Source organism: Enoplosus armatus, chromosome 23, assembly GCF_043641665.1.
Source record: "Enoplosus armatus isolate fEnoArm2 chromosome 23, fEnoArm2.hap1, whole genome shotgun sequence".
Taxonomy (NCBI): Eukaryota; Metazoa; Chordata; class Actinopteri; order Centrarchiformes; family Enoplosidae; genus Enoplosus; species Enoplosus armatus.
In genome coordinates, this window is record NC_092202.1 from 10,281,568 (window position 1) to 10,307,986 (window position 26,419).

Genomic DNA, 26,419 nt, shown 5'->3' on the forward strand with positions numbered 1-26,419 from the left:
GTTTGGCTTTTGATTTTTTTTTCTTCCTGTCTTTCCATCTCACCATTCGTGCTCCCAGCCTCCTGCACAAACACACCATGGGAACTTTGGAGAAAGAAGAAAAAAAAAAAGACTGTCTTGACGGGAGGGGATTGTGGCAATGGAAGTGCACATGTGACCGCAGGGGTAGAAAGTCAACTAAACTCGAGCAAATGACCTCTTGACCTTGGTTAGACATTTTAGGAAAGATGCTTGTTTTCTTGCTGGGAGTTAGACAAGAGGATTGATACCACTCACATGTTTGGACAGTAAATATGAAGCTACCACAAGCAAGCGGTTAGCTTAACTTCGCCCAAAGAGTGGAAACAGAGGGAAACAGCTAGCGTGGCTATCTTGGCCTGCACATAACCCCGGTAAAAAACACAACTTGTCGTTTTTACACAGATTAAACAAACAAGTAGTCTTTAGAGGTGCTGGTGGGCAAATGTTGTTACCTTTGGACAGAGCCAGGATAGCTATATTTTTGTACTAAGCTAAGCTAACCGGGTGGTGGCTCTAGCTTCAAATTTATCGCACTGACATGAAAGTGGCATCCATCTTTTCGTCTAACTCTCAGCAACAAAGATACGAAAGTGTCAATATTCGACGAGTAGAAACGAGAGTTGAGGTGTGATCATGTTAACCAGATTGTGTGGGCGTTCTGAGGCAAGACTTTAATGGGAAATGTGCACAAAAGAATTCCACGCGAGTCATCGCAGAGGCCTTAAATAGACTCGTTGAATTGGGGCTGTGGAGATGTTATCACGCAGCAGTTTAACATATGAGTTTGACACAGTGGCGGCGTCACTAAGTCCGACTGTTGTTAAATACCAGAACCTGAACAGGCATGTTTAGTGTAATGTATGTAGTAGCTAAAAAGAAATGCTCTTGTGTTGCTCAATAATACTATGATATTTAGGGCCACCAGCATATCATTGTCCTTTTCCATCCACTATGACAAAAAAGAAAATAAATAAAAATAAATAAAATATGTGTGAGCCATTTGGTTCTTGCAAAAAAACAGGTGTTTGTATTTACAAAGTAAAACTTATGAGTTCTTGGTGTTTCTTTCTGAATGGATGCATAAAAGTGAACGTCTATAGTTGGTCTAAGCTCAGCTGTACAGTCAGTGGGTAACCAGCCCAGATTCCTCGCATGCATTTGTCCTCACACATTCAGAGAATCTATTTACTACTATTTTACAGTTAATTCCTACTAAGCTGCTGTACAGAGGCTGTGTTGAGGTAAAGCGGGTGTTTCTGGCCAGGAAGGGGTTGCGGAGAAATGGTTGCTCACTTTTTCTCGTGGGGGTTTTCGGATCACGTCGGACAGAAAGGACAGCGGGGGGTGGGGGTGGGGCGTTCAGACGCATGGGGGATGCGATTCTCGACGACAACACACACACACACACACACACACACACACACACACACACACACACACACACACACACGGTATATTGCTGTTAAATCTGTGATTTCCACATTCTATGTAGCTTAAAGAGAGATTGTGATTATGATTTCTATTTCCAGTATAAAACACAGATTGGTGTATATTTCTTTCTTTTTTTTGCAGTTAGTTGCAAAATACTGGTAGTATAGCCTCTATTCATAGATAAATATAAGGAATGGTCATTGTGTGATGACTTCAAATGCAGATTGCACACATGCACACAAAAGCACCTTTGATTAGAAAAGAAATTGCACAAGTTTGATAGATATCATTGACCATACATGTTGACATTTTCTACATAGAGACTGAGCAGTGTTTTGCATTAAGAAGTTATGAAACATGTTGGAAAAAGTATACATTTTGGTATACAACTTCTTAAATGTTGATTGGTATTATTCACCTTCAAGTGTCTATTTTTACATGCAGTTGACTCCTTGAAACTACTACCCCAGGAGCTTGACTAGCCGGTGAGTTGAGCCCAGTTCTACTGTGAACAAAGCACTACACATTGACTAATCTAAATCAACCATGACACTTAAACACTGTTAAGTTCTTTTCAAATGTATTATTTTGACATTGACTTCATTAGTACTCGTGCCTTTTTTTTCTCTCCAACCAGTGAAAGATATTGAAGGCTAGCATATATTTTGAGAGGCTAAACTTCAGTTAGGCATTTTTTTTTGTCAGTCGGTGCATGTGAAGCATGGAAAGTTCTGTACAATCAGAACGTGTGTTCAGTGGGAAAAGAAAAAAAAAAGAGGAGCAGATTTGTTAAGTTAAGATGACTCTACGTTAACTAATGCTGCTACAGTACATCTAATGCTACTCCTATATATTTCATGAAAATGAATCAGAAAAAGAAAAAAAAGAAGAATCATTCAGTGGTGAAAAATGACATCCGGCAGGGAAGAGGGGGAAGCTGAAACTCGCCATTCGGACTGAGCACATGATGGATTTGCAAATAAGAAATAACAAAAAAGGAGTTTGGTCTGCCCAGCAAGAGTGTTACATCCCTTGTTGCTCAGGTGCAAAGCCCACAGGAGAGTCTTTTCGCTCAATACCATCAGACAGGAAACACCTTTGGAACAAAAAAAATCTTCATCCACACAGTCTACCATTTCCTTGTCCGCGTCTCAGTGTGTTGAACTAGTGTGTGTGTTCAAATACGCTCACAATTTCAGCTCAGCCACTGCATTTATTATTGAGAGTTTTATACAGTGCATCGCTTGGTTTTATTTTTTTCCCCCAAAGTTCACAGGAGGTCATTCTCCTCAACCTACAAGGCGTAGTCTTGATTCCAGCTCATCTAGTGACACTAATGGCATGCATAATGCTTCTATATTTGGCTGGTACACCCATAACCCCCCCTCACCTGCCAATTAAATAATAATAATAAATAAAAATTAGGCCTACGCTAAACCAGCCAAGCCAAAGTCTTGTGCCCTTGTTGGTTTAACCCCTCCACACCACCACCTGCTCACTGAAAATATAGAGAGATTCCATATTTTTCTATTAATATTTGTCCTCCGAGTCCTCATTTTTCTTCTTTTATTCCTGGGGTAAAGGATCACATGGGTCAGGTGAGAGCGATGGCAGACAAGAAGGATGGGTTGTGTTTGGTGGCGGTGGTTGTGGTAGTGAAGAGGGAGAGGAAGCGGGTCCTCCGAGGTCCTCAGACGGACACCGGACAGGTAATGACCCTGTCCTCCAGCATGACGCTGACCACCAGGAAGACGAAATACAGCAGGAACATGATGAAGCCGAGCAGCTTGCTCATCCGCCATTTGCAGGCGGCGATGGAGATGATGACGAAGAGGAGCATGATGAAGAGGAGCACAATGGCACAGAAGAGGCCGTTGGAGCTGACTTGCACCGGTTTCAAGCCGCTGGAAAAGGACCACATGAGCCAGGGGAACGGCAGCCTGCGAATACGCAAACACACGTTACATGCTGTTCTTGAGTCAGATGAGCCACTGAAAGTCAATAAAAAGCACTGTAGGGACTGTAGGAGGAAACGTTTTTGTATTTTGGATATCTGTCAATATATCCAATTTACATTACCCCAGTTGGACTATTTACAATTACTTTTATTTTTTACAGGGATTTACAAGGATGCCGAAGATAAAAAGAGGAGAATGTGAAGCACTACCTTCTGGTTACGCCTTTTTTCCCTGTCTGTAACTAAATCTGTAACTCAGACAAAACCAAATTAAAGAGCAACTTGGCAGCAGCTGAAAATCTTGTTTTTGCTGACCTGCAGTTTCATTTCTCACCTTGCTGCAGTGATGTACTGTAAGAGGGATCTTACAGGGTTGGGTTTGGAGCCTACGCATGTAGCCAGCATATCTATGCTGTTGTTATATCACAAAGTCAATGAAATAATGTAAACAAAGCTGTTGTGGGAAATATAATTAAAGCACAATAGGACCTGATTAAGTGGGATACGTCGCTCTTGTGGTGGCGTTTTGCTATCAGCGGGTAAAATCTGATGCTTAACTATAAATCAAAAACTGCAGCAAATGTGTCTTTGGCGGGACTACTGTTAATCCCTTGTGTCTCAAGTATAAAGCAAGTTGTAGAGGCGTACTCCAGGGTGTGTCAGTACACTGTGCCATCACTGTTGGGTGTGGTTACAGGTGCAACAAAGTAGTACTCCAGGAAGTAGGAAGTAGCCATATGCTACTCTGAATCCGACACTGACAAAGGCTCTCGCCTTCTCCCGCCTACTCTGCTTTTATATATTACTATAAAACCCAGAATACTTGAAAGTTAGATATATTTAGAGGTCTGGACCTGGGTATACTGAGGCAACATAACACTCATCCATCAGGCTGGAGAGGGCAGTGAAACAATGCTTTTCCACCTTGTGCTATGTTACTCTTTAAAGAATAAATTACAGAAAATGGCCTTCTCTAAATTCTAGGAAATCAAGCTCTGATGTTTCTGACTATTCTGTGTGCAAAGCAGAAATTACAAGGAAAATAAAAAATGTAAAGACTGACACAGACTTGGGGAGAAAAATACAGATCTATCGATCAAACCTTGAAACTACAGTTCCCAAACGTGGCTTTAAAAACAGCAGGACCCTGCACAGACGTACCCAACAGTAATGTCGAAGATGTTGGAGCCTACGGAGCTGGATACAGCCATATCACCCAGCCCCTTGCGTGCCACAATAACACTGGTGATGAGGTCAGGGATGGAGGTTCCAGCTGCTAATATAGTCAGGCCCATAATCTCCTCTGTAATCCCAATGGTCTCTCCAACCTGCAAAAAAAGAAAAAAAAAGGAAACTAAGCTTTGGGGTAAATAAAACCTAATCTTTTGTTCCAGCCCAGCTATTTTTAATTTCCTTGTGATGTTTGGGAGCTGATGGAGGTGACAAAACTCTAACTCTGACAATCTCTTTGTTTTGAATAAGACAGCTGTATTATTTATGAGTGGGTGCATTATAGAATATGGTTTCATTTGAAATGTCAAGGATAGGAAATGGAGAGAAAAGATGGCTGCATCTTGCCTTTGTTTTTGGATTATGCTTATGTTAGGATTCTATAATGTGTATAATGTCACTTAACGCCCAATTATTTTTACAACGTCACGTCCTCGGGAGGGAACACGTCTTTCAGAAGTGTGTACCTGGTGAGCCCACCACACCATCAGGTAGGAGAAGGCTGCAATCCAGCAGATAGCACCCAGGAAGGTTACGGGGAAGAACTTCTGTGAAGACTGAAAGACAAAGAAGAATTTAGCAGCAAACACATAAATAAGGACTCCACACTTATCAACTGATGACATTCTTGTTTTAAATGTTTGGAGAAGGAGAACTCTTGTTTGTCTCACACACCGGTTTCCTGACGTCAGGCAGCGTTAACCACAGGGGGAGGACGATGGGGATGATTAAGAGGTAGGTGAGGCGCTTGCGGTTGGACTCTGGCCAGGACAGGCTCAGAGGCTGGTCCTCCTCCTCCTCATCCTCAGCCTAAGAGGAGACACCAAAGAAAGAGGGAGAGGAGATAAAGGTTACAAAACATTCATCATAATGTAATCTCTTTGTGTTTAATTTACCATTCCCGAGTAAATATGACACAAACAGCACATTGAGTTGAGTCATGCTTTTTGCATGTTCCAGAAGGAAATTCATTACAATCCAAGTGTCTCCTTTAAGCTTGAATACTTGTCTCATTGGGATACACCTCTCCATAGCAACTATGCAGAGAGGCAGGCGGCACTCTTGCAACACAAGAACTTCAAGAGGGAAAAGACAGCACACAGGTCTGCAGAAACTGATGGCAGGACCTGGACGTGCACGTGCCTTTGCTCTGCGGTGACCTTAAGACAGAGGAGTCTGATGACTATGATTTGGGAGATTGCACCGAGCCTGAAGGGCTCTGCCTCTCCAGTCATCAGGGGGCTCATCATTGCTGACTGCTCATGCCGGCTGCACTGGCAGACCCCCGGGGTCTGATTGGACCTGCCACTGGAATGCCAAGTGAACCGAAGACTGTCACCTCTCTGCAGATCAACATCAAATAAGCTGTCACTGTCTGAAGATGACACATTCTGAGACACTGGCAAAAAGGAGACAACTAAATGATCGTTTCCCCTGTAGCATTAACCTACCTTACCTGTTCAGCTTTTGTGCCTACTTCTGCAAAAGCAGACTCTCAATTAAACATTCTGGTACTAAACTTTAATGGTATAACAACAAAGCCTTCTGAGAGCGGAAAGATAGTCTTGGGACCCTTTGTATCCAATTATACAGGATGCAAAGGAGCCGTGGGGACCTGCAGAGAGCAGGTCCACACATGCAGAACAGAACACACTCATGACCTAGAATGTGTCTCTTGCCCTTTTGAGAGTGACTTCAGAGAAGGTGTAAAAAAACAGGCAGAAAAAGGGTGTAAAAGACTGGGAAGAAAAACATACAGCAGGGCAGATGTTGTTCAGTAAATTATCATTTTCTCAAGAAAATCATTTAAATCTTAACAGCTTCAATCACATCAGCTAAGCATGCCCACAGAGTGAAGCAAAAATCTTTAAACATGGCTACTGCACGAATCATGAATCATATGGAGCATATCCTGCTGTGACAGCTACTGCTGTTGAGTATTGCCTGGTAACCTTGGTAATCAGAGCTGCCAAACAAAAGGCAGCGCTTGCATCACTTATGCTCAGCATTCTGATTTCTCCTCCTCTCCACATCCAGATGGCTGCATTGTCATCTGTTAAAAGGCCTAAAACCAAAAACCTGAGGCTTCTGAACCAAATCCACAGCTTTTCATAGATGAAAAGATATGAGAGGTTATATTTTGACTGCAGTGTTTGCAGGGTAATAATAGCAACAACAGCTTCTTCTTATCTTCTAGCAGGAAAAGTTGCGTTATATTACACTGCAGTTTGTCCTGCAGCTCTTTCAAGATATGTTGACTGCATGCAGGTGACTATTTCTGGCTGACACTGCACACTATGAGTCTGTCATTTGTCTATTTATGATTTCCTTTACTTGCTTTCTCTGCTAAAGTACCCCATAGAGCTGGTGCTCCCTACTCTGAGTTGGTTTCCAAATGCCAGCCCCTTGGGGGCCTTTCCTGCCCTGTGGTGCCTCAGTTGGCAACACTGCCAACTCCGAGCTTAAAGGCACTGACTTTTACCAGGCACCACAGAGCTGCGAGGGGAGGCATGACATTTGCTATTTTTTTTCTTCGTGTGCGCTGGCACCTGGTGTGAGGCAACGCTTGCACTTTTTGTGACCAGACCTGTGTGACAAAAAGTGTAAACACATACTGTAAGCACAGCTGCAATGAGGTTTCACCCTGATGCATTTGCATTATTTTGTTGATCCAACTTTTAGTACTATGGAAGTGGCAAAATGCAGCCATCTATCTGAAATGACTTTCATCTTTTCTTAAACTCTCTCTTTCTCAATATGTTTCCAGTAATCATGCAGCACAGGTGTAATCTGACAAACTAAAGCTGAGACAAACAGAAAGCAGTGCTCCAGAACACACACACTTTTAGTACTTTTAGTTTACATTTAGTTAGATACTTCCGTCTTTCTTTGGGGAAGAAAACCTTGTACTTTCTTTTAACTTTCTATTACAAGTGTCACATTAAAAGGGACGTTTTCACACGCTGGATTCATCTCTTTGCAACATAACTCTGTAACAGCTGCCATGGCGTGAATATCGGCATCTGCTTATTATTTTGACAAGGAGGCTCATAAAGAAATTCTCACACTATTTAGCAAAAGAAAGGCAAACAGATATTCAAATCCGATGTTACTTCCATCCTGAAACCCATGATAAACCCATGATACACACAGTGATTTCTTCAAATCGTTTTTGTTGAGATAAGAGGTGGTAGGATGAGTCATAAATTCCTGCCAGTTCTGATTTTCTTTAGTTTCCCAGTATGTTATCAAAAGAAGTGATTACAGGAGCTTTACACTCTTAGAAATATTCAAAATATGTCCTGAAAGTAGAAAATCCTGAATATATTTTCACAGAAAGACAATTTGTGAGTTAGTCATAGCCTGAATGTGCTCATCTTTACAAGAAAAAAAGCATTATAAAATTAGAGCCAGATGAATGTACACTACGCTTATACCATGCAAAACTGCTTTTATGAAAAATAAACCGTTTAAGTTCTGCTGTTGGCAAATATTATAGTATAGTATATGATCATTCCTGTCAGCACAGCTCCGAGTTTTAAACAAAAAAGGGAGCCAGGAAATTGTACTAGAAGTCGGCTGCAGATTTCAATATGACCTTAACTATCCCCTAATTCCCAAATCTTAGTTGCCAAGGCATCCAGGATGAACTGAACAATTAATATGATGGGGCCTCTGGCGTCATATGAAGGTGTGAGCTGTTTCCAGCTACTTCCTGGCTGACACAGACAGGTGCACTGTGGGACAGACCTCTAAAAATAGCAGAATGTGGGAATTGCCAATAGGCGTCCAGATCTTCCAAATTCAGCAAATCACCACATGAAAAAGGGTGTTTCTACCAGTCTATCAGGTTTTCGGCCTTAACCTCCAAAAGTGAAGTTTTGAGGTGAGTCTAAAAATTGTCTCAAGCTGGCATTACCTCTATCTTTATAGATGACGGTAGATGAGAGAGAGAGAGATCAATCTGAAAACAACTTGGTGCTGTGGAATAGATCAATACACACATGGTCATGTTGGGAATCAGGGCTCATCTTCAGTAGTTTCTTGTGCGGTCTATTTTGAGAACCTCCTATATGCTTCCACACCAGTCTGTATTTATAGACTCTTTTACCTGGGAGGAATGCTGGATGTCAAAGTGCTACAGAATGTATTTTTCTAGGTGCAGAAAGATCTTTTTTTTCCCCAAGAATAATTCAGTTCCTACAACTCAGTATCCAAGAGCCGTGTTTTCCAAAGATTGGTCTTTGATTCAAAGGAGGGTTGCGTAAGATTAAAATCCCTATAGTCCCCATAGTTTTGAGGAGACCTTTGTATCCAAAGCTTCTCGTCATATTATATTTATTTGCGAAGCCTTTTACAAATATTTACAATATAGGATCAGTTGAAGAAATAAAAAGATTAATATTGTGGGTTAGTAGCTTGAATCAAGGTAAGGTCTGCAGCAGAACTGTGGGACTTATGTGTTATTAAGACGTTACCACCAGTAACCACAGGAGTCACCAGATCAACCAAAATTGAAATCTTAAGATTTATAACTTTTAAAATCGTTATACACTCTGTAATTCACTAACAATCAACAAGTTTGCAGCTTGGAGAAAATGACTTGTTCATATTCATACAATATCAAAACAAAATAAAATATTTCAAAAGACCAAGTTTAAAATAACTTTTCGCTGGGTGAAAAAAAATGGTAGCAGGTTCAGTCTGCTTTGGGGTTATTCTTGGTCACGGCAATGTAACGAGTGAGAATCCTGCAGTGCGACTTTGAATCGCTGCCCTCTCGCCTCAGGACCGTCTGCTGGCCTGGCGGGTCGCTGCGTCCCACCGCCATCGCTCATGCCGACACCACTGCTGCAGGTGCCATTCTGAGGCTCCGTGCCGGGCCGTACACCAACGACTGTGTGTGTTGAGGCGTGTGCGTGAGTGTGTTCATTTCGAGCACCCAGTGGTGTGGAGCAGCAGGTGAGTGAGGAGTGTGATTACAGAACTCAGTGGGTGGAGGCGGGTCTTTGGCAGGTCTGGCTGGAGATGGAGGAACTCGCCCGCGTGCATGCTGGGAAATTATCAGCAGTAGTGACCTGTGCCATAGTCAGTGCAACCTTTGCATCAATCACACTCAAGGTGGAACACAGTCACAGATGAAAGGCATAAAATATTCATAAATGTCTCTCTAACTTTGATATCTGTCTCTCAGTTTTGTTGCCTTTTCATAACACGACCCAGTTAGTTTGTGTACGTGTGTGCTGTGATTTCTTACCGTTTCCCCCTCTTGCCCTGCTGTCCCATTCATGGGTGGTGTCACTTCAACTTCCACGCTGGAGCTGTTGGGAAGGTTCTTATCTGTGGGAAGTTTGAAGAATAATTCAAGTGAAAAGCTTTTGGTGGAACAAAAGCTGTCATTGCCTCAAATAGACGTGCGAGTGTGAGTTATGACGTAGAGAGAGGTAGGAGACAACACCTCAGATATGTTGAGTAAATGCTGTTAACCCCTTCAACCCTACGGACACAAACTTGTACTTTTACACCTTTTTGTTGTTGTTATTATAGATAGATCAAACCACCCAGCAAAAAAGAAAATAATAAAAATCAGATCCACCTCCACCAACTACAACCTTCAAGTTTTTTCATCTGTAGTTTTACTTATGATACTCTTTGTGCATTTTGCTGCAAGATTTTGAATTTGAATTAAAAAAATTACAATGATATAACACAGAGAAAATAAGCATTTTCTTTGACACAGCAGGAATCAGTGTCTGTCATTTTTGCTTGATAAATGGCCTAAAATTCAATCAGCTAATTGATTAACTGACTTACTGTTTCAGCACTAATTCACTGGCCAGTCTCACAAAACCCTCAATCAGTCTGTGTCGCTGTGATTTGGCTAATCTCAGTGTGTCCTAATGACACTATTAGAGCTTCAGGTCAATATGTAAGAAATCCAATACGTGCTGCAAGAGTGCATATAAAGTCTGTTCCATGAATATCTTTAGTTCACATTTGTTGTATTTAGGTAGTTTGTCTAAATCTAAGTAAGAATCACAGACTCCTTTGGAGACTCACTTCAATATTGAATGTGATGATCATAAAGTGCTTTTAATCCAAGTCTCTGTCTGCATATGAACAAGTAGGTGCAAGTCTGAGGGTGATACTATCATCCCTCTCTCTCATCATATCCTGGTGGCTGATACGACTGCATTTCATTTGAGGCCAGACTTACTTAACAGCCGTTATTAAAATACAAAGAGCCAAAAGCCAAGTAATCAGATGATAAAACTATAATTGCCGTGGACATTGCTTTAATCCAAGTGCAGTTGTGACAATTAGAAAGATTCCCAGATAGATAATGTGACTTGATACCACTATCGTCCAGCACATGACCTCACTCCCTTGCTTTGATGCTGTGATATTACAGATAAAGATGGGATGTGAAGAATCTAATCACATGCATCATACACTAAAATCTAATGACGGCAAATCTTCTTTCACTCTGGACACCAGAGACTAAATGTAAGATGTGTGAAGCCTGAAAAGTAAAGTATGCTGTGACGACTACCAGTCATGCATTTTGATTAAGATGGTAATATGTTAATGCGGCGCTGTTAGCATAATTTTGCCTTGTTGATAAAATCTATGTCTCCCTTTGATTCTGCCGCTCTGACTACATTGTGGCCATGAAAGCGCTTCCTCTGGCCTCCTGTTTATCCTTTGGTCCAGTGCTCTTTGAAGTGAAAAACACACATAAATTACACTTGGCAGTGACTGTGATTGATTTAAATACTGCTTGAAGACAACACTTGCAATCAATTTGCCAGTTCTTGATAATGTCATGCTTGTTTAACATTGGATTTGATGCTCATTAACTATTTCAGTGGGCAATCCTAATGACTAATATAAGGAATATTAAGCCGGGTAATGCCTGGTCATGAAGTGTTTGCAACAGCAAACTGATCTTTGTAAACAATCAGCTAATATTTAAATAAAGGAATAATTTGGCATTTTGGGAAATATGCTCATTTGTTTTCTTGCCAAGAGCTAGATGAGAAGACTGATACCACTCTCATAACTGTACCGTAAATTTGAAGCTACAGCCAGTAGCTGGTTAGCTTAGTGTAACAAACTGTTTGATTAATCTGTACAAAAACTTTAACATGTTGTAATTAACATGTGAATTAAAAAAAGATTTAACCTTTAACGACAAATGTTGTTACCTTTGGACAGAGCTAGGGTTAGCTGTTTCCAGGCTTTATGCTAAGCTAAGCTAAACGGCTGCTGGTGGTAGCGTCATATTTAGTGTCAAACTTCTCATCTAACTCTCAGCAAGGAGGCGAATAGGTGTATGCACCCAAAATGTCAAACAAATCCCTTAACATCTAAAAGAACACGAAAGAGCTTTTTACCTGAACGGCTTGCTACCCCATTGGCCTTCTCACTGTCCTCCACTTGGCATTTCTTTTTAGCGATCTTGTGAAGGATGGATGCCTTCTCTCGAAATTTACCTGCAAAAGAAATCGCCACAGCGGTTAAATGTAGAACAGGGAGCTGCATACCGCAGCATCTTCAAAGCCTCTCGGCCTCATCCCAGTCAGAGCTCCTTCGTTGTCCTTTGACCCCAGATGGGTCACATTTCAAAAGCATACAGGGTGGTGGCTTTACAGAAAACTGCCGTTCAAACAACATCGAGGGTCAATATGACGTAGCATATCATATACTGATGATCCTGCAATGTCCTGGTCCTTGGTGGAGGCAAAGCCAGCAGGGAGAGAATCTCTTGTGAAGAGATCTGCCTTCTGGAGGTCAGATTCACTCCTGTTCTCGTTCAGTTCTCAGATCAGATCAGAAACTCACAAGAGATGTCAGAGGCTAGCAGGGATTTAAAAGCAACCAAAGGTTTAGCTGGGGACAGCATCACAGTATATCAAAAATAACAACTTTATAGGTTTAAGACATTGTATTTAAATACTCTAACTGGAAGCACCTGATTTTATCATTATTACAGCCCTTCTAATTTAGCATTACTTGTATTGGAGTGCCTCCATCTGCTAGATAGAGAATTTAATCAATATTTAGAAAACACTAGTCGCGATCAATATATTTTTGCTTACATTTATTGATTCAATAACTCAATTCATATTGGAAAGACGATGCTGTGACGCAGTAGACTGAATTGAAACATCAATTGAACAACATGACCTTGTGGCTTACATAAGCAGCGTGCCCTCTTGACATTACAAATAATGTCTCACGCAAGGCAATTCTGCCCACGTTGTAATGACTGGCGATGACTGGCTGCTGGCTTGTGGAACAATGACTTTCCACGAAATCCCCCACGGCCAGAAATCCCCCAACGACACATACACACACGAACAACAATACAGTCCTCGGACGGAAAGAAATATGACTCCAAATGCAAAGAAATCATTTGCATGTTCCCATACAAATTAGATTTTAGTATTTGATGGCTATACAGGCTGGGCATATTCAGCATTAGTAACTTCTCTGAGTGTTTTCATTTGAAACCAAACTGTGTCGTAAGACGTTTTTGTGTTCTTTTGGTGGAAAACCTCTTGTACATCATTAACCTTGTTGCTATCATGTACCCACATGCAATTTCACCAACTTGCTGTGCGTGTCAGGTTTTGCATGCATGTCCTGCTTACTCCCAATCAGCCAATGTAATCAATGAGAAAGAATTTTTTTTTTTTTCATTTTAAGAGGGCATGGCTTATCTGTCAGTGCTTGACACAGTGACGCGTCGATACGTACTCCACCCAACCATGTCAACACTGTCTGTGACCTTCTGGCAAAATCATTAAGCACCCCAAGTCACCGCCGGCCTTCCTCCCGTCTCCTCTGTCTCACTCTACGTTTCTCCATCGCTCCTGTTTTTACTCACTCATCTGTCTTTGACAAACACCGTCTTTCTCTCACTTTGTCTCTTCCGCACAGCCCCTCCCCTCCTCGACACACGCATGCACACAAAGACACACATACCGTACATTTTCACGTGTCGGCATCACACATTCCACTGCCTTGACATCACTCACCTTAGGCGGTCATTCTCAGTTGGTTGTGTATGGTAGTGAGAGTGCATTTGCGTGTGTTTATATGTGGGTGTGAGATGATTGTCTCTGCTTGGTACAAGCAGCAGGGTTGGGCTTTCTGCAGGTATTCAGAGGAAATTCTTAAATGTTGAAGAAATCCACTTTGGCATGATGTTTCAGTGCAAGCTGTGAAAATATTCCTACAAAGACCTCCACAGGCAAAGCGCGGTCGCTACAGAAGCAGGGAAGTTGAAAAGTTTTCAAGCTGGCCGGCAAACTGCATAACGGACAGAAAGGTTGTAAAAGCCTTATTTATACACCTTTTTAGGCTAATTAGCGTACCCAAAAAATAATTGCTATAAAACCTACAGGACACCTAAATGCTGCTTTTGGATAATCATCTCAGAATGCACGGGTAAAATGCAGTATCTATCAATATAATGTGTTTTCTCAGCTTTCTTATGATTTACACTCCACAGGAAATAAATGGATGTCTGTGTTATTACAAGTAATACATTTAGGTGTGTGATTTGAATTCCACAATAGTCAAAAGCTGAGATAGCAGCTGCTGAGATCGGCTAAGCTAGTTAGCTTTAGCAGAAGTTTAGCTGCCATTTTTCTCCATAATGCCTGGATTTAGCTACTGCCTCATTTAGTTATGTGGAATACGTAACTGAATTAGTTCAACAAAATTGATATTTTTCGTTTACAGACATCTGCTAGGGGAATAAAATCTTTAAGTAAATTTGGTTTTAGCTTTAGCTACGGCTAGCCACATCTATCTCACCTTTCACTTGATATAACTTTCTAGCTGCTTTTCTTTGGCAATTCTATGGCATAACATTTTTTAAACGAATGGCATAAGTCCGATTCAGATCTCAACTTGATGACAAAATATGTAGTTACCGCATTTTGCCTTTGCAAATAATTACATTATGCTTTAGCTCTTAGGGCAAACAAAATAGAAACCTCATAGTTCCTTCAAGGTGCATGAATCAACAAAGACAAAAAAAGCCCATTGTTCGACACTAAAATCTATTGATTTAACGGCTGTCTTCAGTCTGTGTGGACAAAATGCGAGGTCCATTTAAGGTGCGCACATTGTCAGAACCACCCAATTTGCATAATGATGAAGCAATTGCAGGGTCTTTAAAAATAACCAAGTGCAACCCTTCCCTAGCCGTCATTACACAGCCGCTCATTTTCCCTGTCAGCTCTGCCTGTTACGCAACCGCTGGGAGGATGAGTCACTCCAGTTTGCCAAATTCAGCAACGTACGTCTTACGTGTGTGCACCCGCTGCTGGTGCAAGTGGAACCTCCAAGTGAGTGCTGAGGCATGGATGATGTATTTCTCAGCAACGCAGATGGGTAACAGGGCCAAAGGAAAAAGAAAAAGAAGAAAGAAAACCTTGTGCCTTGTGTTTGTGTGTGAGTGTGGGGCATGGTATGGTATGCTGTGCATTTGTGTGTGGGTTTACCAGCCTGCATAATAATACATGTCTTCAAATTTGACCAAGAATCTAAAGAAGAAGCAGTGGCTTTCTCACAGAATCAAACATACGCACCATATGACTGAAATGTTCTTTCTTTAAAATATCTATGTTAATAGATGGAATAAAAATCCATAGAAACACTACACACAGTAACACACAATATGTATGAAAATATTCTCTGGGTAGAAATAAACAAATAAAAGCCAAAAATAAAAATGAGAATAAAAAATAAAATTTTAACAATGGCATGGCTACCATGATTTGCACTTATGTCAGTGAAATCTCAGAGAGGTTGTCAAATCAAAGTTGTATGTCACAAGCAAACAAAAAAAATGGGGTTGGAGGTTTCATGGTTAAGATGGAGAAAAACCAAGAGGGATGACAGAAGCTGACTCAAAGAATCAAGTGAAAACTTGCAGGCTTACCTTCCTCAGTCATTGAGTGATAATATTTTAGTTTCCCATAAGTCCCAAGCTCTACAACATCACAGCAAAAGACAAGGGTAAGGCAACGGACACACAGAGAAAAGGAAAAGAGTGAACATGACACAACAAGACAGGTCCGCTGGTTCTACATCACATACTGTACACTCACACAGGCACAAGGAGTGGCATACAGAAAGACAAAGTCTCTCCGAGTCATCACTGCATAAGTGCAAAACAGAGCGGCAAGGGATGAATTACAAATAAAATACATTATAGTATTACAGTAACTCAGTCTGATAAAGAGCCTGCCAATGGCACAAGTTAGAGGGCTATCAGAGAAGATTTGTGAGAAATAGGGGGGGGGGGCAGTCGAAATACGAGAAAAAAATCATAAGAGGTTCATACAATGATGTATTAAAAAACACAACAGGAAAGTCAGAAGAGAATTTACTGGGTCAACATGCAACAAAAAGATGAGTCCTCCTCTCCTCTGCAGGCAAGCTTATTCAAAGGCTTGATGATTCTGCATTTTATTTCCACGATGAAACCCGAACAATTAATTCGATTCCCTTACTGTAGCAGTTTCTCGGTGCTACAGTAAATAGACGGTCAGCACATCTGCATGATGAATTAGTCGGGAATTCAAACCTGCAGCAACAGCTGAGCGTGAAGCAGCAGAACAGAAGACACTGGACCACAGGGCTCTACCTCCCACACTGCACTTTTGTCTTTTGAAAGTAGCTCACAGCTTGGAGCTGCTCTGCCTGTTTCAACAGCAAGAACTAATGGCATGAGGGTTTCGTTTTTAGCATAGCTCTGTCTAAAATCCTCCACCAGTAGTTTTTGGCCAGACACTAGTAGAGCTGCTACAAACAAATAAGACAAAAAATACTGCTGGTTGTTGTAACATATTGATGTCTACAGTGATATAAACCAAAATTACAGTATTTCCTCATTTGTACAAAATACAGTGCCCACTTCAAATTACAACTTCACTACAACTATTTACTCAGCTCTATCTCGCTGCGCACAAAGCTCAGGTGATCAGTTTTCACTGGAACTACTTTCGACAGAGAAATAATTCCTATGATTCTACCACTCTTGGTAACTTCCTGTCTACCTGCTTTCTCCTGTTTCAAAGCACTATCAGACCAGATCATCAAGATAGATAATCTTGATGATGGAGTACCAAGAGGCTGTTCCCCATTCGGCAAAACTGTGTTTCCTTTCCTCACACACTGGGCTTGGGATTACCTACAAGACAAACTTGATTTGGAACACTGCCTTCATACCAAATGCCACGTTCCCAACATGTGTTATGAACTGTTTTAAATAGTCAAGCTCTCTCCTTCATACCTCTCAAACCCTATGTTATTGTTCTACATGTGAATGTTGTTTTATGTGACTCTGTTAACTGCTCTACACTGCTATATTGGCCAGGCTTTTCTTGTGAAAAATAACGAGAGACTTCCTGGTTAAATAAAGGTTAAATACATTTAAATATGTTTTTGCAAATGTGGGCAAACTGTTTTGCCAACTCTTCACAACAGATTTGTAGTCTTGTGCATGTAGTAGGTGTACAGTACTGTACATGCCCACACCCACAAACCCACATGCACTCACACTAATGTCCAGCTCTGCCCAACAGTGGGCGACCACTCCACTCACATGTGAGAGGATTATGGTGCAAATCTCATGCCAAATGTGAGACTTGGCAGCCCTGAAAACACAATCTAATGAGATGAAAACACATCCCACTGCAGAGTGTCTTGCTCATCTGCTGCACTCCCAGACAAGTGCCTCAATCCCATATGATTAGGCGATTTGGGTCTGAAGTGCGCTATCACTGCAAAGCCTGCCTCTAACTGAGGCTGCTCTGAGGGCAATTAACCCACGACACAATCACTGCCCGCGCAGTCACCTGTTTGCCCTCTGCAACCGGAGAGGGAGGGAGGCTTGTTGTTGTTTACCAGGGGGGGCCTCTTGTCCTTGTGGTGTGACCTCTAAACCTCTGGTGAGCCTGTGTGCAAGAGTGTGTGTGCGTGTGTGTGCATGCCCGCTCTGTCTGCTGGGGGTTGGGGTGTCAGGGAAATTCACAGTCTGTGCTGAAGCAAAAAGGCTTTTAACATTGATTCTTTCACCCACCCGGCGCAGGGTGAGCTCGGGGGTGGGGGTGGGGGTGGGGGGGGGGCATGTGTGTATGTGTGTGTGTGTGTGTGTGTGTGTGTGTGTGTGTGTATGACTGTGTGTTGGTGATGTGATTGGAGGGATGATGGGTCGATAGGTGCTGGTTGGCTGGTCACAGTTACATAACATACTGGAGGTACGATTATCTATCAAATGCAATGTATTTGCTCCTTAGATAAGTATATATCCGTATGAACGTTAAAATATATCAAAGGAATAGTTTTGAGAAATACTCTTATTTGCTTTCTTGCCAAGAGTTAGATGAAAAGATCAATATCCCTCTCATACGTCCCTTTAATATCCAGATGGAAACAGCAGCTGGTTAGCTTACCTAAGCACAAAGACTGGAAAGAGGGTGAAACTGTCTACCAGCACCTCCAGCACCTTGTTTGTTTAATTTGTACAAACTGAAGTATAAAAAAAGGAAAATGCTACCATTTCAAACATACGCCTGCGTCATCTTGATGTTGGTGTTATGTGTGATCTATTTCAAAAAAATGTTGTAAGAACAGTGTTACTGCGACACAAATAACGAAAAGCCCACAGCAGAATGTCAATATATTATATCTGCATAAATGGAAAATATATTTCCGTTGCACAAGGGGTGGGAGGTCAGTGACAGTAAGTGCATTATTGAACCATGTGATCAATGGGGCCCTGGGTCACCACACAGGCAGTACTGCTGGCAGGGAAGGGGGGGGGGGGGGGGGACTGGAAATGCTGGCTGGATGAATGCTTTTACCTCTCACACTAAATGCCAGTTAAAATAATGGAAAGTCATAGCATAGAAAATTCTGAATTTGCTTTATCCTCCTTTGCTTCATCCATTTTGTCCTGTTCATAGTCACAAAATGATGTACACACATAAACCTCATTTGCTGCCCTTTGGCTGTTTTCCTTCCGTGTCTGCATCGAAACTTCCAATGAAACAGTGGGCCACATCCTCTTTGGTGTCACCAGTTTACCCAATAAGCATAGTGTCTGCCAGCATGGGTGTATCGTGGTTTACCCAAACGACCTTGTCCTCTCAATGCTCAGCCTGTGGAGGACTTTGGTACGACGTCTGCTCAATAAAAATGGCCGAACATCAACAAAGACATTGGCATTGTGAGCGATCTTTCCAGTCCATCTCAGTGAGATAATGATCTGCAGGAAAGCATCTGATGAGATCGCTGGTCTGTGCCGCCATATTTATAGCACTGCAGTACATCATCGCAGAGCAGTGAAACACAAGGATTTTTATTGTCAGATATCGGGAACAAACAAGGCCAATTAATTTTATCTTAGTTCTGGTAGATTATTGTAAGAAAGGTATGTATTTAATAAAAGTATCTGATCAGCTATGGATATGCACAGACTCACCACCAGAGTTCAGGTCTCGGAGTGATAAATCATATTGAAGGGCTTGAGCCAAAGGCATGCACGCAGCCTGAATTCTGAGTGCTGTTTTGGGAGGCTTGTTTCAGCCATCCACTGAAGGCTCAGACAGTGGAGTGAGAGCCACTCTGCCCTTCTCCCTCCCCATCTCTCTTTGTAGTTCAATATTTGATGCCACTCCTAAGTGATATTGTTTGTAGCTCCACACTGATGGAAAAAGAGATGCAGGCACTTGTGCCTGGAACTTACTGTGCCAGACTATTACAATGTTCTCTCCAATGAAAAACATGCACGATTAAAGGTCTATGGAGGACATTCACGATAACAAGAACAAGAAAGCTGTTGTTCTTGGATATAATTTGGATCCTGAATAAACATCTACTGTATCTCTCAAGGATCATGTGAACACTTCAATCAATAATAGTTTGGTGGGAACAGCTAATTGTAAAAGGCTGTAGATTCATTAATTGCTCTGTCAAGCTCTTATTGACTCTGAATCCTGACGAAGGGCATGTGAGGAAGACTGAGAAAACGGCTGACATATTTTTTCCTTCGGCCCAATTCACAAATTCATGAACTAAGCACAATGTTGTCAAGTTGAGAGACCTGGGATGTGATACTCCATCTTCTTCCAACACCACTGGCATGTTTAGCTAAATGTCTGTAAAAGACCAGGAGTGGGAGGACAACACGGACAGGGAAAACCAAAACCACTCCTTTTGGGTTTCTGTCGGTCTCGCAGACGGCAGTAATACAAAGCTAGAACTAAAAGAGTTTCATAAGAGGAGAGAGAGGATTAGGGACAATGGAAACAATGCAGAAATGGTCACAGAGGGTTTCCAGGGAGAATACATCCACAGAAGAGAATGAGATATTTGAAGGAGAGAGTCTGCAGGGATGGACAGTACAGAATTCACATACACAGCACAGCGGCGCTTGGGAAATGTATACATAGGGGACGACGTCAGGCAAGAGAGTTGCCTCCAGGCTGTTGGAATGAGAACAAACAGTTTTTTTTGGGGGGGGGGCAGGGGTTTACAAAAATTAGAGGAGTAACTCACCAGAGTCAGCAAATTCTGAGGGGATAGTAGAAGAAAGAGAGATAGGAAGACAGAAACAGAGACAAGATAAATCCAGGTGATATTCAGTGTGATAGCACACATTAAATCATTGATAGGTATTATTCCAAGATGACAGTCAATATTATGCTCGGAAATTGACTGAATTATTTGAACTTAAAATAATTGGATATTTTGGGAAATGTGCCCTTTTGCTTTCTTGCCAAGAGTTAGATGAGAAGATCGTTACCGCTCCCATGTCTGTACGCTAAATATGACATTGGGGCCAGGGCACACTTAGCTTAGCTTCACACAAAGGCTGGAAGCAGGGGGGAAACAGCTAGCCCGGTTCTGTCCAAACGTAAGAAAATCCACCTACCACCTCCATCCATACAAAAACAGAAGTATAAGAATGTAACCAACAAGATAAAGGACTTAATTAGATAGCTTTTGAGATGCTGTTCGGGGTTAACCCTAACCCAGCTGTTTCTCCCTGCTTCCTGTCTTTATGCTAAGCTAAGCTAACAACTGGTTCAAGCTTCATATTTAATGGACAGTATGAGAGTGGTATCAATCTTCTTATCTACGTCTCAGCAAGAAAGCGAATAAGTGTATTTCCCAAAATGGCGAACTATTACTATGTATATATAGAGAGAGAGACACACACACACACACACACACACACACACACACACACACACATGCATGCCCACACACATACTCTCAGACTTCCACAAAGATTAACTGAGGTTTTTCCGGCATAGAGTATTTAAAAGATTTCATGTTGCCTTAACCAAACTCTGGCTATGTTTGCAGAAATGAAACCTCCTTGTGTTGCATTAAATGTATCACTGCCAACTGTGATATCACTAGGTGATGATGTAGCAGGATTACTCTCATTTAAATTTGTTCGGTCAGCCACAATACAGACCAAATACTGTAGGAGCGAAGAGTTAGTGTTTAAGCCAGGAAAAACCCTTTAAACACAAACACACACACACACACACACACACACACACATTGCAAACTACCCCCACTCTAAAAGTCTAACAAGTGAAAGGTAACCAGTCCCCAGCACTAGCAAAACAACCTCCTACTTTCCTTTGGCTCGGAAGCACAGACGACTTTATTTTGAGAAATGTCTATGAAAAATGTATGGATGGAGTTCTGCCAGCTCCCCCACGGCCCCTCTGAGCTACACTTAAAAAGCCTAAGAGCACACAAGGACAAGCAGCACAGCCTCGGTCTTTGATGGATGCACCTGTTCGTCTCTCTCCACGCCACGAGCTCACCAACAAAATGCTCCTTTGCATTAATGATATCAGCAAATGTGCATAGAACACAGTCACTCATCTGGGCATGGGGCCGACCTTTATTGGGCCCTTACGGTAAAGGAACAATGATTTCTTTTAAACGTACTAAACGAATGAGGCGTGTGATGAGTGCATTTTAAAATGTACTCAAGACCAATTTCATCGTTATATGTTCACTAGCGCGTGTGAAAACTTCCAAACGTGCTACGTGGAGGATTCAAAATAATATATTCAAATCAAAGCGAAAACGAAGTGTTGCTTTTGTTCTCTGTGGTAATGAATTCAATCCTCATGTCATGTCACACTGTAGTTGTTGTTTCAGTGCATTAATTTCCAGTCAGTTATTTGCCAAAAGACTCATCAGTCAAATCTAGTACAACATCCTCGCTTCTCTGCTGCATTCATACTGAAGCAGAATTTGACAGTTTGACTGTTTTAAATCCACTATTAAGAAACTTAATGTCTATTAACACATAGTAAATGAATTTTGACGTGAATTTTTAGATGCTTGGTAGCGATCTAGACCGGAACACAAACAGAAAACAGGTCTCTTTTAGGTTTTAGCACGTACAATCCAGTCTATTATCTTCATGCCTCCAAACGAGCAGTAAATATTTCATCTACCATCGTCAGTGCATGCTAGATGCCCCGAAGAAGACCAAATGACAAATGGCTCTGCAAGGAGTGGCAGGGTGGAGTATGTATAACCCTCGCTTGTACGTATATACGACTGGCCATTCAGACTTCCATTCCATTCCACCAGCAGGCTATGATTTACATTTTAATCACCGAGATAGAAAGATGAATACACTCAGAGGCGGGACGCCTTGGCTTCAGTGTACGACAACGAGTTGATGCATGTTAATGGCCACTTTAAGGCCCGTCCTGGCACAGCTTATTAATCTTTCCTGAGCTGACTCATTCTAGGTTTGGCTTTCAAGGAATGTACAGTCATTTCAGAGAAAGCTGAAATGCCTCCTCACTACTGAGCAGATGTCTGCTAATGCGATCACATCTATCCACAGGGGGAAATATTTAGTCTGGCCATGGTTTTATGCTTATAAATTGTTGTTTGACCTTGGCCTATGTGGTATTTGTTTTCTGTAGTAACACACAGTAACAATACATTTCAATGAAAACTAAATGGGAAAAGGGGAATAAAAAACACACCATCCAGTAATTCCAACAGGAATTAGCTTCAACAAAAATATTCATTTTTTAAGGATTAGGATTCATCACGTCACAAGATATTGCTTCCACATCCAAGACCTTTCACTAAAGCTAAAAAAAAAGACACTCTAATGACAAACCCTGTTGCCTGTTTGCTCCCTATTAACGTGAATTTCTCTTTCTGTGGTGGGTTGAGGATGGGATGACACTGCACCTCCCCTGGCGTATTAACATATTCATCCCCTGCGCCGAGCACTGACACTGCCGTTTTACATTTCCTTTAGCTTAGCTAATAGGCCTTCATCTTGGATTAAAGGAAAATGATCTTCCACCTCGGCTGTGCTCTGACACAGCACCGAGATCACCTTGTCTCGTACAGAATATTTCTTAAAAAGGGATCAATTCAGTGTAGGCATATCGGGGCTAAAGTAGAAATTCTAAATCCTAATGGTAGAGACACTGGATTTGAAGAGGTTATTTTATTTGGACTGAATTAAAAACTTTGCCAAAAACACCATATGGATGCTTGGTTATTCTTACAATGTTAAATCATGTTCACTGCATGAACATCTGTTATGTGCTCGTAACATAGTTTTCTTCCAGTAAAGGCAGTGAATTTGTAGTTTACGTACATTTCTGATACATTTGAAAACAGGATTTAGGTCATTTTAAGAGAAAAAGATAAGAATGATGACAAGTTCAAGGCGAGATCAACCTGAAAATAGACAATTATGGACAGTAAAACGAACACCTGTGCCGTATATCCGGCACGTTAGATGTGAAATCCATCATTGAAGAGTTGTGTTTTGCAGCTTGTTTGACTGTCTTACCTTCACTTAAAGGGTCCAACGTGTGAATCATCAGCTGGAAAATGCTGTTCCTCATCAAGCTGTTGTGCAGGGAGGCGGAACTACCCCCCCTCTGAAGCCGAGGCCTGGCCTGTGAGAGGAGAAACAAGATGTCAATCAAACATCCTGTTGCCCGGGATGGGACTTTTTACCTAGGACATGCTTCCTACTAGCAAAAAAAGGTCCAACAACTCATTCTTATTTCTGTCATAAAGCACATGCGCTGATATTAACATCAGTCTATCAATTGTAAGCACTTTACGAGAGCCATTTCAAATCCAAGCTGTTTGGAATATGATTCCCTAATCCTCTTTTGCATAAAACCCCTAAGCAGAACCTGAAACCCAGTATAACTATCATAAAGTGCCTCAGCTTCTTAAAAATATAAGCCCCGTGGGTTAAGACAGGCATTCACAGTTCAAGTGGCAAATGAGTTGTTTCTCCCAAAACAACCCTCGCCAAGGTCACTCCAGCCGTTGAAGCTGAACTTGAGAACTGTGGGAAATCAGGCACCGTTGCAGGCGGCAGCTGTTTGGAGTGTGTCTCCCCTTTGGCCGCCCACAGGTGACGCGTAGGCACAGGAGGTGTCAGGTGCTAATTCACAGGCCCATATGGGTGTGAGCGGGAGGCAAGGGAGACATGTAGACTGGCAGGGCTTGTGTAAGATGTGGCTTCTTGGTGTGACCCTGAAGATTCTCCTTCTGCTGCTCCTTTTTATCTTCTTCCTTTAGGATCTGGATGAAAACTAAACACTGGTATGCTTTTTTTGAAGTGTACAAGCATTAAAGGAGTCTTTCGAAACACATGCCCCTTCCTCAATTGTCTTTTGCATGCTGTGTACAAAATGCAAAAAGGCTTTGGAAAACAGACGGAGCTACTCGCTGCACACAGGGAGGCTGGAGGTTAGAGATAACACTGTACATGTCTTGTTCACAGTATGGTGGGAGAAGCACAAGTTACACTACTACGTCTACACAGAAACAGGGACAAACACAGAAGCAGACGGGAAGAGTGTCAATCAGACAGGACCTACCGACAACTTTCCGTCATCCTCTGGCGCCCCAGGACTCGCCTTCTCATCCAACACAAAGAGAAGAAGAAAAAGGGGGGAGAGGGAGAGAAAGAGAAAACAGGACACAGATGTGAAGCATGCCGCACACAACCACACGGACAAGATGAAGAAGACGATAGAGAGAGACATTACGGCACAGTTACAGTGATTGTGACGACTGACTGTGATGTAAGTAGACAAGACTTGAGGGACAGATTCCTCCCAACTAATGTGCCTGCCTACTGTGTCAGTCGCAAGCCGAGCAAGATTAGATTGTCTACTTGAATTTCCTCGAAATTCATTCAGAAAATGTCATTTCAGAATTTCTGGCATATCTTTGTACACACTATTATTAACTATTATTAGGGAAAATGACATTCAATAGTTTGACATTTTGGGAAATACACTTATTCACATGCTAAGAGTCAGATGAGAAGATTGACACCACTATGATGTCTATGTTATGGTAAAGGATTATTTCTGACCCATAGGTCACAGGGCCAAACCAAGAGGGAGGACGTACAAGGAATAGCTTGATCGTTGCATCCAAACTGTTTGTTCAATTGCCCAGTCGAGTACTGTCAGTAAAGTCACATCTATTTGTATGGATTAAACAAACAAGTTATAACATGTTATCTTGGGAGCTTTAAATGTGCTGGTGCCTGGATTTTGTTAACTCTGGCTAGCTTCTTCCCCCTGATTTAAATCGTGTGCTAAATTAAGCAAACCGTCAACCAGCTGAAGCTTTATATTTGACATGAGAATGGTATCAATCTTCTCATCTAATTCACGGAGAGAAAACAAATAATCATGCTTCCCCAAATTTCAAACAATTTCCTAAGTAAACAACTTTTTTTTTTTTTTAGACCTGAGGGGTCTAAAAACTAAAAAACTTTGCTTTGCATGTTCATTGCGGCCAGTTTGAATGTGTTAACTTTGCCTCTGAGAGTGGGTACATGCCAGATCACGGCAAAGTGACTCCAGTCTTTTAACAATCACTCAAGGCTCTGCCATCATTCTCAGCGGGCCTATTTGGCATGTGCAGTACTGTAACAGTCTATTTTTGAAACAAAAGCCTTTCACCGACTGAACTACGCTCATTTCATCTCCAAAAATGTGCGTGTGTGTGTGAAATAACAGTCGCTTAAGGCCTCTGCTTCTAACTGCAAGGGAACAAACACAAAGCTTTTGTTCAGATCTTCGCATATCAAGGCTTTGTTTCACATCCTACACAGTTTTCAGACAGAAATGTGGAGGCACTGGTGTGTGTTGATTAAGTGCACGATGCCAAATGCCAAATGAAATATAGAAAATTATCCAGTTTGATCTTGTGAATGTTTAAAAATGCAGGGCAAACATACAAATTTTAAGAGGGCCTTCAGGCTCGTCAACCCAGTGATTCATTAGCATGCTAAATGGCGCTGCATTGAATTGAATATCAAATCTCTTGATAATTGTACAGGAAGGAGGAGTGTGGTGTTAACTCCGGTTTATGAGGTGAAAGCTTATGTGGGTGTTAACATTTGTCCCAACAGATTTCTGGATTAAAAAAGAGAAAATTAAATAGTTTATGGCTTCTTTCGTTGATTATAGCAAGATTATGAAGTGACTAAATCAAATAAAATACACCTTAAAAAGGTGGAATGAGTAGGATTTTCCGATAAAACAATGTGTAGGCAAAAATGAATCCCTCTCAATCATCACTTGTGGCGGTATCTCTATCTGCAGAGACGCTGCCCTCGGTCTGTTTTGTCTTATTTTGCTATGTGTGGGACGTTTCTGGGCGTCATCCTTTGGGCAGTGGTGTGTAGCACCC

At 41.7% G+C, this 26,419-nt stretch overlaps 1 protein-coding gene across 1 annotated transcript in view; it reads right to left on the bottom strand.

Annotated features, from left to right (window-relative positions):
• Positions 1 to 3,142: 3,142 nt before the first annotated feature.
• Positions 3,143 to 26,419, bottom strand: part of LOC139305774 (sodium/potassium/calcium exchanger 2-like) — a 37,805-nt gene continuing 14,528 nt past the window's right edge. Inside the window, exons 2-11 of the mRNA XM_070929724.1 lie at positions 24,586 to 24,624; positions 23,535 to 23,643; positions 20,225 to 20,239; positions 15,600 to 15,650; positions 12,037 to 12,135; positions 9,897 to 9,979; positions 5,315 to 5,449; positions 5,107 to 5,196; positions 4,571 to 4,737; positions 3,143 to 3,392 (exon numbers count right to left, since the gene is read on the bottom strand). Of these exons, the coding sequence (XP_070785825.1) occupies positions 3,143 to 3,392; positions 4,571 to 4,737; positions 5,107 to 5,196; positions 5,315 to 5,449; positions 9,897 to 9,979; positions 12,037 to 12,135; positions 15,600 to 15,650; positions 20,225 to 20,239; positions 23,535 to 23,643; positions 24,586 to 24,624 (1,038 nt within the window). The remainder of the gene's footprint in view (positions 3,393 to 4,570; positions 4,738 to 5,106; positions 5,197 to 5,314; positions 5,450 to 9,896; positions 9,980 to 12,036; positions 12,136 to 15,599; positions 15,651 to 20,224; positions 20,240 to 23,534; positions 23,644 to 24,585; positions 24,625 to 26,419) is intronic.